This window comes from Pimephales promelas, chromosome 12 (assembly GCF_988280905.1).
Source record: "Pimephales promelas chromosome 12, fPimPro1.hap1.1, whole genome shotgun sequence".
Taxonomy (NCBI): Eukaryota; Metazoa; Chordata; class Actinopteri; order Cypriniformes; family Leuciscidae; genus Pimephales; species Pimephales promelas.
In genome coordinates, this window is record NC_142780.1 from 21,826,002 (window position 1) to 21,838,819 (window position 12,818).

The window sequence follows — 12,818 nt, forward strand, 5'->3', positions numbered from 1 at the left end:
CTATAAAAAGCAAATATGAGCAGAAACCGATGCTTCAGACAGAAGTGACTCCCACACACAAAACTAATTTTTACACAGGCTTGAATGTCTCTTTAGAGCAGGAGCTGGACGTGCTCTGCAGGAGTCATTAGGAGACTTAAGCTCGCTGTGATAACTGGTCTGGGTCTGTTAAACAGCCGCGATTCTTTTGCTGTCATTCACAGAGAGTTCATTATGCAGGACTGTATCTCGCTTTTGTGTTAATTATGAAACGAAGTCTGGCAGCTCCGTCCTGCTGATTTTTTTTTGTTCTTTGATGTTTTATGGTCACACACACACATATACATAGTCATGAACCTCCACATTTTGAAATTTTTTTTAACAACTCTCCTGAATATCTGATGAAATATAATTTCAGGAAACTTTTCTCTCTTTATCTCTCTCAGATTTGGAGTCTGTCTAAATCTGTCTTTTTTACTCTCACAGTAGGTGGCTTGTCTTTCTACATCATGTGAGGTTTATTTGGTTGTCTCTATTTAAATGTCTGTTACTCTCTAAACTAATTTTCCTTTTTTTTAAACGACTGAATTGTCGATACTTGTTTTTTTTGTTGCTATATATGAAATGCAATACAATTCGGATTAGGGTTTTTTGTTTTGTTTATTAAAAGCAATCTCTTATGCTCAACAAGACTGCATTTATTTGATTAAAATACAGTAAAAAGTAATTGTAGCAAGCAACAATAACCACCTTGTCACTTAGAGGTGTTGAGACTCAAACAAGATTCTTCCAGTCCAGTACTGCATTTATCCCTTTATTTGTCACTGTTCTGATGCCAAAACACATAATATTTCATCTTTTCAGCTCCCTGTCTACCCAGATACCTATTAAAACCCACACTCCACCCAGTGTTTAACAGTGGAACTACAAAATATTATAAATAGAGCATAATGTCTCTTACAGTAATATTGTAAAATATATTATTTGCAATTTAAAATAACTGGTTTCTGGTTTTCATTTTAATATATTTTCAAATCCAATTTTTTTTCCTGTGATGGCAAAGCTGTCACATGATCCTTCAGAAATCATTCTAATATGCTGATTTGATGCTAAGGTAACATTTATTATTATTTATTAATGCTGAAAAATGTATTTAGTTATTTACAATGTGTTTTTAGAGCTAGAATTTTAATACTGTTGTATTTCATGGGACACTCTAATTTGTCACGGAAGCATCAGCCTACTTTGCACATCTATCCCAACAAATCCATTCATCACCATTTATGCAAAGGATTTTTTGAAGTGCTACAGGTGTTTGCGAAAGTGCGGTAGTGGTTTTGCTTTCAGAGAAACAGCATGTACAGACAAAACCAAAAACAATGTGAGTTCTGTAGAGTATTTGATCAAAGTGTGATTGAGGGACAGTGTCTGAAATTCAGTCCAATTATTCAATGCTATTCCTCATTCCCAGGTTCTGATGGCCCTAAACTGAACTGGCTTTGTTCCTTTGAAATATGTTAGTTAATGCAGCAGTTGTCTGTGTCATGCAACTATCAACAGTCAGAAGAGAAGAGCTACTGAAGAGGGCCGATGACTAGATAACACAGATTTGAATCATGTGATCCTCAGTGTACATAATGCATATTTAACTTGAACTGACAAGCATACAAATTGAAAAAGACTGGAATCACATCACACATGGATCATATTCACACAAAAATAGAGCTCTGTCAGATGATTATTACCCACCCAGAGTGTTTGGATGCTGCATGCACTCTGTTCTTCAATGCAGCGTGGATGTGTGCTCCTGCAGTTATCGCACATGTTAGATGAGTTGAAATCTGATAAAGTGTACCCTGTTCGATTTTTTTTTTTTTTTTTTTTTTTTTTCCTCCTATGACCCATTCGTACTGTAATACCATCAACCTTGTAATTGGTTTATCCGGCTGCTGTTTGGGATGGACTAATCTAATATGCATAATTCAATGTTGCACTGAAGTCAAGACCTGTACGAACTGAGTGTGCAAATGGAGTCATGACTGTAGTAAGTGTAGACGCCATATTGAATTTACACGAATGAAAAAAATGCAACTCTGAGGCTTTGTGAAACAGATGTGCAATCCAATTTGTCTGTTTGGATGTCCGTCTAGTTTTTGTCTGTTGGTCTTTTTTTCATATTTTTTTGTTTGTTGTTCTATCTGTCGTTCTTTATATGGTCTTGTTTGTTCTATCTGTCGTTCTTTATATTTAGGGATGCACCGATACCACTTTTTTGGAAAACAAGTACGAGTACGAGTACTTGCATTTCAGTACTCGCCGATACCGATACCGAGTACTTAATAAAAAATAAAAAAATGATTTAAATATTTTTATATACAGGTTTTAGGTTCTTGATTAAATTACTTGGGTAACACTTTATTTCGATATACCACTTTACTAACTATAAGTAACTTTTCAATTACATGTCAACTAACTGTCATTAGAGTATTAGTAGACTAGAGTATTAGTACGATCAGCTTAATATCTGATAACACTTTATTTATTTGGTCCCCCAACAGACATTCAACTGACTATAAGTAACTTGGCGACTACAAGTAAACTTATTCTCCTAATCCAAAGCCATTCACTTTGAAATTGTTCCACACCAGTGATGCACGGGTTGATCCAAAATGAGCGGGTGCCTGCGCCGCGGTCACCCGCGGTTACCCACAGTTACGGGTCATCCAAAAATATTTTTAATGATATTCGGGTCGCGGTCGGTCAGGTCGTTTGGAAAAAGATGGCAATTAAACCTTTATTTAATTTATTTAATGTATTTATATAGTACTAGATACAATTTTCTATGAAATATATAGGCCGAATGTATTACTTACTGCGCATCATTCGTTACTACGCGGATGCGCAGTATCAGCTGCTCGTGCTCATCACTTCTCTCAGCTGTGGCAACAACATGTCTCAGTTCAGTGAACTGTTAGAGTTACTGGAGTAAAATATAATTCGGGATATTGGTTTATTTCAACTCGGAGGGACTGTCAGGCATGTCTGAAAGTGAGTAACTGTAGTAACTTGTGGATCAGCACTGACGCAAGACGTGAACTGATGCGAATGATTCAGTTCGATTTAGCGTACTGGTTCGACCGGTTCATTAAAAAGAACCGATTCGTTCACGAACCGGCCATGTCTATGATCACTAGTCTGCAGAGAGATGGAGGCGGCAAGAGAAAAGGTGAAGACTGGGGAGTGGAAGCTCCGCAAATACACAAATAGAAAGAGTAAGTGTGGGAGACATTTACCGAAATAATGAAAGATGATGACCAAAGTGCTGCCTTTGTTATATGTAGGCTACGTCTTCTTGCGATGCTGCGTTGTTACACGTTTATGGCCCAATGACGCTACGATGAGCATGTACTACTTTTAAAAAATACGGTCAGGAAGAGGGTCAGGTACAATATTTTCGTACTTTTTTGCGGTCCGAGTAGCGGGCGGGTAGTTGAAAACGTTGGTAGTGTGCGGGTTGTTTATACATTGACCCGCGGGCCGCGCATCACTGTTCCACACGGCTGACATGTCTCCCCATCTCCCCGCTCTGAGCTGCAGCCGGAGCCTGGGGGTGGGCACTCGGCGCCTGTGATTAACCCATTTCTCAGAACATGGTATCGGTCCCCGGTATCGGGGGACTTTTAACGAGTACGAGTACTTTAGAAAATGTGGTATCGAGATCGGTGTCGGTATCGGTGCATCCCTATTTATATTGTTTTGTTTGTCCACCACAGTCACCTGAGATTTGCAATGAGGTTCAAGGTTGCGGTTGCAGCACGCAAACCTAAGAATATTACCGAACTAGGGGCCAGTACTTTTGTACTACTTACAAAAAATTCTGGCCATGAAGGGGTTGAATAATTTTGAGACTGCAGAAGTCCTTAAAAGTTGCATTTTCAATTGAATTTAAGAAACCACTTGAAACATTTGTTGTATTGAGGCATTTCAATTACTTTAGTTTTGTTTTGTTCATTGCAAACAGCGGAAAGTCTGTAATTTGTCAATAAACCTGATTTGCAATGGAGGTTTAATAGTTTTGATAATTACAATTATATCTCTGTTTCTCTATCTGTATGTATATTCAATATAAATGGTGCATGAGGAGATACAGTGGCTTTCGCAGAGGTATCATAATCTAAGATGACATTTTCTCTTTTCTCCATTGTTGCTAGTGTGTGTCTGAAATAAGGGAACTTCACAGAAACATTTCAAAAGGGAGATAACAGAGGTGGAGACGTAGGGAGAAAGATGGAGGGACTGTGAATTGGAATAAGGAGATGCTGTAGGGGTTTAATTTGCTTTTCTCTAACAGACGGCAACAGCCAAAGAAAGTTAATTATCCTCCCGTTTCACATTTCTGTGCGTGTGTGTCTGATGCGACCAGGGGTGCAAGCAAGTGAGCGGGTTTCTGCGCCCATCTGTTTTCCTGCCAGCCAGAGTTGTTAAGACACTCTCTGCTTTAAAATGTGACTGTTCTCTATCTTTCACTTGTTCTCTTCCTCTGTCCTTTCCCCCCCTCATTTCTGTCTGTTACTCTCATGTTATCCGTTTTATGTGCTGGATTTGTTTGTATGATCGAAGGCTAACTCGTATTCCAGTTTGTGTGTGGTGTGTTGAACAGGAAACCCCTCCCCAAACCCCCTCCAAGCATGTGACACACACAGGTGGTGTGCCTGTCCATATGTTCCAGTATCAGAAACAGCATGAATATTGCATTACATGAAAAGATGTAAAGAAGCCCTTGCAGGAAGTAACACAGGAAGTGAAACTTCTAACCTGAAAAGAAAAATCTCAGTCCCACTCTGATACTTGCTAAGGGGTTTGCAGGTGCAGAACTTGCATTGAGAAAGTAATGTTATACTTTGTAGCACTTGATGCCATCTCAGCTTTTACAGGTGCCAGAGATGCTTTATTGCTGTCTGATTCAGAAATCTGTTTTTCTCCCAAGATAAAATCTTAATTTACCTGCAATTTTTTGAAAAACACCAGGTTCTCTTGCAAGAGGTTCTCTCACACTGCATAATATCTTACTCTAGGGTGAAATCCTCTTTTCCTTGAGATATTGAAGGCAAAAATTATCCTTAATTTTGAATTCGTGTAAAATGCGTTGCGGTAGCATGCAGACATTGGCAAGACCGCTCGCGTGCAACGGCAACTCCAGTAGCCTATCGAGAGAGGCCCTTGATGATGTCAGATCCAATGGGGGTCGCTTCGCGCGGGCCTGGGCATCTCTTCATTCATCTCTTCAGCGAAGCTCACGCATCGCTGGATCCAGAGTGAAGAAGCCACGCCGTCTGAGAAAAGCCTTCTGCATTTGAACCCGCTGACTGTGTGGAACACTGTTGATGTGATTAGCTCCCTTAGGACGCCTAACTTATTGGGAATGATGCTTCTAGCCTCTCTTCTCAGACTCTTTGTGAGTCCCCGGTGATTATGCACTATATGAGCCCTGGGCACCTGCCCTTGGGACTTTGGTGTTGGATCCCAGCACACATGGTGTTTTACACTGTGTTGTTCCCCTTGAGTTAGATATTACGCAGTACGAGAGAACCTCTCATAAGAATGTACTTGGTTACTAATGTTCTCTCTAGAAGAGGGAACGAGTACTGCGTATCTTTGCCGTGCCTGCAACATGCTCTGGTTCACTTTGATGATGAAAAAACAGATTATATCAGCCCATCAAGCTGTATTTATAGGCCCAGGCCACGCCCGTCTCGGCGGAACATGATTTAGTGGGTGCGAAGTGCCCCTCTCCGAAGGGCCTCTCTCGTTAGGCAGTTTACGCAGGACAGCCAATAGGCATGCGAGCCGTCTTACCTATTTCGACATGCTGCCGCAACGTGTTTTATATCAATTCAAAATGAAGGATAATTTTTGGCTTCAATATGTCGTGGAAAAGAGGGTTTCCCCCTCGTGTAAGATATTACACAGTACTCGTTCCCTCTTCTAGAGAGAACCGAGGTTACGTTAGTAACCGAGCACGTTCATGTGGTTCTTTAATTCCCAATCCCATCCAAGTTGGCCTCTCTAAATTGCACCAAAAGTTGTTTTGAAATACTGATCACTGCTTGTCATAAACTCTTGTGTTTACGTAACTAGATTAAGTACTTAGAAGAAGAGTGTTTGTTGTATCTGGCATCCGCATGTGTTGTTACCTCTTCTGTTCTTACATGACCTAATTGCTATCCAGATGCTTAAGCTATATCAGTGAGTCATGCAAATATTCTTTTACATACATCACCCTGAGAAAAAATGACTGTCCACCTTTTATAAGACAATATTATTTATCCAAGAAAGTGTGTTTTGCACATATAGTATTGGTGAATGTAACAAATGGACTGTGCGTAAGAGAACAGGAGTGTGAAGAGGGAGATTTTATTCAAACTGTTTTGTAAAGAGTTTAGATGGTATTGTATTTTCATTCATTTTTATCTGTAGAATGACACATTGTAATATTTTTTTTTTTTTAATATTATATTTAGTTTAGGTTAATGATGTCACACTTTGCCATTGTGGGACGATTGCACTAGGGATATGCGTGTCTGTTTTCATCGTACAGGTCTGTGCTCACTCAGGTGTGTGTGTTGTCACGGTGATGAATGTCTCGCCCAGCTGGTGTGGGCAGGGGCCTATGGCGTTGCCACTGTGATGGACGAGGGCCACCAGAACAGTGGCATTACTGCTGTGCCAGTCATAACCTTGAGCTCAACACACACAAACTCTTTGACTGCTGGTGAGACCCCCTCAGAGACATCAGATGCCAGAGGATTTTGGCAAAGCTTTGACTACTTTAACATCATACTGCTCTGTTTAAATCTCTTAATAGTCGCACCTGCACAATTTAGCACACTGACATTTAGATAGATTGATTTAATTACTAACCCTGTCCTAGAGTATTACAGTATATTTGTTAACAAAAAATACATAATAATTTTTTTAAACAGTTCAAATGTTTGGAGTTTGTAAGATTTTGTGTTTAATAAATTAAAACTAATAAATAAATTAAATAAATTAAACCTAATTAAATTAGTTGTTTATGAGAAAACGCTTCCCTGCCAATGACGAATTTTTCAGGGTTATAAGGTAGGGGCGCTGTTACGTATATCCTGAACAGATACAGTAACTCCAGATCAAAACACAGGCAAAGAAGTAGTAATCTCACACACACACACACACACACACACACACACACACACACACACACACACACACACACACACACACACACACACACACACACACACACACACACACACACACACACACACACACACACCGACTCTAGAGATACAGTTGGACGGATACAATGACAGAAGTTTGATCCCGCTCTCCAGAGAGAGAGTCACTGAGGAGAGTCTTTCAGGTTTGTTTTTTGTCAACTGCAGTGTGCTAGACAGCCTCCTACTCAAACATGCAGCACAAGATAGTCTGTAATGGGCTGGAATAAATAAATGTTGTTCTAAACCTGGTCTTTCTTTCTTTGTTTTTTTTGTCGTTTTTTTTGTCTTTATGTTGTTTTGAAGCACAAAGACATTATCCATTTTATGGACAAATACAGTTGAACCTTCTTCGAAATATCTTGTTTTGTGTAACCATACAGGTTTTGGATGACATTCATTTTGGGGTGAACTATCCCTTTATGGTCCTTTGATTGTGTCACTGTCATAGGATGCCACATAAAGAAATTGTTTCCTGAGTCTGGTACTGCGTGTTTTTTAACCTGTTATATATAAGACTATACTTTTACACACACATTCACTGAATGTGTGCTCTACAAATCGGTTTTGAATATTTAGGACTATTTTGATTTTGTAGAGATTCACTGGAGCTTGCCTTGAAGTTCTCAGAGTGTGATTGGTGGTGCCATGTAATTATGTTATAATGACCTCTCCTTTATCAAAGCATATCACACACTGCTCACCTCCCATAGGAACATCATCTAATTCCTTCCCTTTCATTTTCTTCATCTCTCCCCTTTTCTCATTGCATTTCTAGTTGTCTAATAAAAGATTCATTTCTAGTTCATTAATGCAGGCAGATAGCTTGATTAAAGAAACCATTTTAAAGAATGGAATTTGCACCCACCAATAGGGCAAAGGTCAAATCTGAGATTCTGTTTGAGCAGTTTTTGGAATAATTACTCTGAATCGTCTACAGAAGTGGTGTATTGGGTCAATTGTCTTATTAGCATTCTCCTTTCATTGCTTGAGTTGTTTGCCCTTAACGGAGGTCACAGAAAATAATGGAACAATGGATTTTTCTTACTCTTTTTTATATAAATATAGAGTTATATAAAAATAAAATAAAAAATTCCCCACACACACACATTTACATATCGAATTCTGTTCAAATATTCAGTAAATTGGTGGTGTTGTTCCGAGCTTCGGCAGTCAGTGGTCGGTGGTCATTTACATATGTCTTAAAGATACGTTAGCAAAAATAGACTGTTGTAGAAGATTTATTCTCCAAGGGTTTAGAGAGACTTTTTTGGTGCAAGAAACCATTACTTTATCCACTGACTTTAGGGAAAAGTATAAAATGTGAGAATATGTCCCCTCTATGGTCTCTTTGGAAAACCTCTAGTGCTTTATTTTGGTGTGAAGATGATAAAGTGTCTGTGTTTGTAACTTTTCCAGGTAGCTGTCTATGGTAAGCTATTACTCAACATCAAGGCTTGTATAGATGTAGTATGTTTGTTGCTTGAGTGTGGTGTTTAAAACAGGCTGGTATACTGTAAGCTGTAACAGATTTATGTATGCTATAAACCATGTCTGGTTGCTGCAAGTGTTTTCTTGTCACCTGTGTGTGTAACATACTGTGCGTGTTTGTGTGCGTTTCAGGTGTGAAGATGAGGAAGTTTGCGTACTGTAAGGTGGTGCTGGCCACTTCTCTGGTGTGGGTGATGATAGACATGTTCATCCTTCTCTACTTCAGCGAATGCAACAAATGTGATGAAAAAAAAGAGAGAGGATTGCCGGGGAGAGACAGTAAGTACACACACACACACGCACGCACACACTTTTTGGTATTATTACAAAGTATTGCACTGAATTCTGTAATAAATAAATACAGAATATTTTGGAATTTTTCTATTATTTTGTGTCATCTCATGTTTAATGCATTGTGGCTAATATAGTTTTATGGTTACCACGGTAAATTCTTTGTCAGCTGTCTCCTCAATACATGTTTTGACAGATTTATTTTTTATTTTTTTGTGGGATAGACAAATAAATCATTTAAATATGTATACTTATATAAAACATTTACATATATATATATATATATATATATATATATTAGGGCTGTCAGTTAAATGGTAACGCAAACCCATTTTAACGGCATCAAATTTTTTTTTTTGGCCTAGCAAACTTTGTAGTTTTCTTTCACATGCTTTTCCAACAGGACGTGGTATGCGCACGCTGCGCTCTGAAACCCATTCATTTCAATGGCTTGCGCAGCGCGAGGACGTTTTGTTGCTACGTCGACCAAAATGCAAGCGGATCAAGCTAGACCGTAAACAAAACAATAGGCACTCCGCACACACTCGTTTGGGCTTGCGAGCAGGCCAAATAGTTGGTTCACGTTACGTTTTGAGTGGATGACGAGCGCGAGACACCGAAATGGATGCCAATAATATTCTGAACAGAAAGTTTACTTTTAAAAAGTTACCAAATGGTTCCATTGACAAGACCAAAGTGATCTGTGTGTTTTGTCGTTGTGAACTGAGCTATCAACATCGCAGCACGTCCAGTCTGAAATACCGCTTGATGATGGCCAAGGACACACACACACACAGACTGCTGATGCGAATTCTCCACCCCCTCATCAATATCAGATCCTCTCAGTATTTCTTTCACCCTTTTATTTATGGACAGTGGACATTGTGTGAGAGATTATTTGCTCCAAGTGAGAATTTTAGTGTGAATTTCAATACAGTATATGCCAATGTTGTTTTCAATAAAAAACATTTGCACAAAGCAAGCCGATCCACTTTTACATGTAGATAAGAACATTAAAATGAGAAAAATAATGTGACAAAAAGGAATCGAAGAGACATTTAGAATAGTTAAAAATGTGCAATTAATTGCGATTAATCGCGAGTAACCAAATGACATTAATGCGATTAATCACGATTAAATGTTTTAATCGTTTGACAGCACTAATATATATATATATATATATATAGAAACTTTACCCCACTAATTACACTGATTTAAGTCACATGAACCTTAACTAGCTGCATCATAACAGTACCAGATCTTGTTCTTTATTTCAAGTTGAATATGACCATAATTCTTCTCTGGTTATTGCAAAAGAAATATGAACCATTTCTCAGTTCCCAAACCTATTATTTACTAAATCTTTTTGTGCAATTTGAAGACATCACTGGATGTTCCCAAAAGAAAATTTTGTCAGATATAGCTAACGTCTGCAGACATTGTGTTCCCAAAGTATACTGTAGCTAAATAACTCAAAACACAAATACAGCTAATTCAGAAAGCACTCATCAACTCCCACACACACAACACACACACACACAGTAAGAGGGTAGGTATTGAACTGTGTGTATTTCTGTGGGAGAGAAAAAGAGTAGAAATATGATCATTTTAGAGCTGTATTGGCTCTACATCATCTGAAGGATACAACCACATTCCAGCTGTGCAGCTTATTTAAGAGGATGGAGAGTGGAAGAAATCAAGAGCAGTGCTTCTCAACTGGTGGGTTGCAGAGCCATTCTGATGTGGTAAAGGGGAGAAGGGGAAATTCAATGCTAAAAGCAAATAATGCAATGCCACTTACCATACAAATGAGCAAGGTTCCAGACCAGTAGCAAAATAACAGATTTCCAACAGACAGATCAACCAGAAATATGGAGAAAATGCTTCCCTATATTTTCTGTTGTTAATGTCAGTCTTAATTGTAAATGTATATATTTGATTTAAGGACATTTTAGATTACTTTTATGTGACAAAAATGTAATTGAAGTGGATGTGAATGCAGTGGGAAAGCTCGTCCTCTTACAAAGATTTCGTTTGTCTGACCCCTGTATCAGGTCAGTTTGGTTTGTTCAGGGTGGTCACTCAAGCTTCTTTACTTTGGCCATCATCACATGAAACAATAACCCTAAAATAATCTGCTTATCATATTAATAAAGCATATTTTCTGCTGCTTGTGTGTGTTTCTATAGCGATGATTATATATGATTTCTACTCCCAGAATACCTCATGAAAGCCATTGGATTTTGCTGAGCAGGGAAACAGGACAAAGTTGCCTTGTAATGCGCTCAGTGCGAACAGCTAAATCCTGCCCACTTGACACCCGTTCATACACACACACAGTGTACGCTTAGACACACATGACACAGGGCTTACAAACAGACAGTTTGCCTCTTAGAGCAGATGTAATCTCTTACACGGTTGCAAATCTGACCTTAATCTCACCAAAGCATGCTTTTTGAGTTATTAATGATCAAAGCTCAGCGCTTATCTACCCACCCGAAATCTACAAAAACACACACTTCACACACACGGCACAATAAACAATTTTGCACGGACATCGAGGCCACACATTCTTTTCATGTGGCGCATGGCGAGTGTTAATTTTAGGCCATGATTGTATGTTTTTTTTTTATAAGTTTGTTTACTTGTTTGTCAAGGAGACCAGTCTCAGTGAAGAGCATGACAGATAAAATTTGAATGTTTTTTTTTATGTAAATAAATGTTCATGTAAATATTCTTTGGGATTTGGGGACAGAATTTTTTTTACTCCCCCATTTCCATTCAAGCTGCAGTTTCAATTTATGCAAAAAAAGTGTCACAGTCTAATTTGATTGTGTGTATTTAGGTTACATAAAATATGAGCTGTGCAAATTAGCCTTAGAAAGACAAAGGAGTCAGACTTTTTTTATTGCCTGTTGTTCCAATCACAGAATACATAATTTGAGATGTGGTGGAAATTCAACTGTGGTGCTGTTTTTTTTTCATATAAAAATATTCTTTAAAAAAAATCAGAATATTCTGGTGATGTGTGTATATATCCACGATTGTACATATTTAATAAACTAGTGAGAGTGTGATGAGTTTATTTTCTAAAAGTCCACAGTATGGTATGTGCGTTTCTCACAAGTGTCCATAGTTGGACAAACACCCATACTTAAAGGAGTAGTTCACTTTAAAAAAACTTTTGCTGATAATTTACTCAACCCCATGTCATCCAAGATATCTATGTCAGTCTTTCTTCAGTCGAAAAGACATTACCTTTCAATGACCTTGAACTGTTTGGTTCCCATTGAAGTCAATTATATGGAGAAAAATCCTGTAATGTTTTCATCAAAAACCTTAATTTCTTTTCGACTGAAAAAAGAATGACATGGATAGCTTGGATGACATGGGGGTGAGTAAATTATCAGCAAAAGTTTTTTTAAAAGTGAACTATAAGTTTAATCAAAAGCCAAGGAAACAATCTTAAATCTGCATGTTTGTGTTTCAGCTTTGGTTCAGAGGCCTCATGATGGCCCTGGGGAGATGGGAAAGCCAGTGGTCATCGCTAAAGACCAGCAAGAGAAGATGAAGGAAATGTTTAAGATAAATCAGTTTAACCTGATGGCCAGCGAGATGATCGCACTCAACCGATCTTTACCGGATGTCCGACTCGAGGGGTGAGTGTCTGCATGTGTGTATTTGCTAATTGCTACCATTAAAAAGTGAGATTGTTTTTGTTTATTAGATGAATTTTAAGCCTGTAACTGGCTTAACTGTTATGTTTTGAGCCGTGAGGGTTGGTGTTTGACTTTACAAAGA

At 38.4% G+C, this 12,818-nt stretch overlaps 1 protein-coding gene across 1 annotated transcript in view; it reads left to right on the forward strand.

Moving 5' to 3' along the window:
* The window catches only part of galnt1 (UDP-N-acetyl-alpha-D-galactosamine:polypeptide N-acetylgalactosaminyltransferase 1), a 92,056-nt gene that overhangs the window by 46,254 nt on the left and 32,984 nt on the right, over positions 1 to 12,818 (forward strand). Inside the window, exons 3-4 of the mRNA XM_039679565.2 lie at positions 8,859 to 9,005; positions 12,508 to 12,676. Of these exons, the coding sequence (XP_039535499.1) occupies positions 8,867 to 9,005; positions 12,508 to 12,676 (308 nt within the window). The 5' untranslated portion in view covers positions 8,859 to 8,866. The remainder of the gene's footprint in view (positions 1 to 8,858; positions 9,006 to 12,507; positions 12,677 to 12,818) is intronic.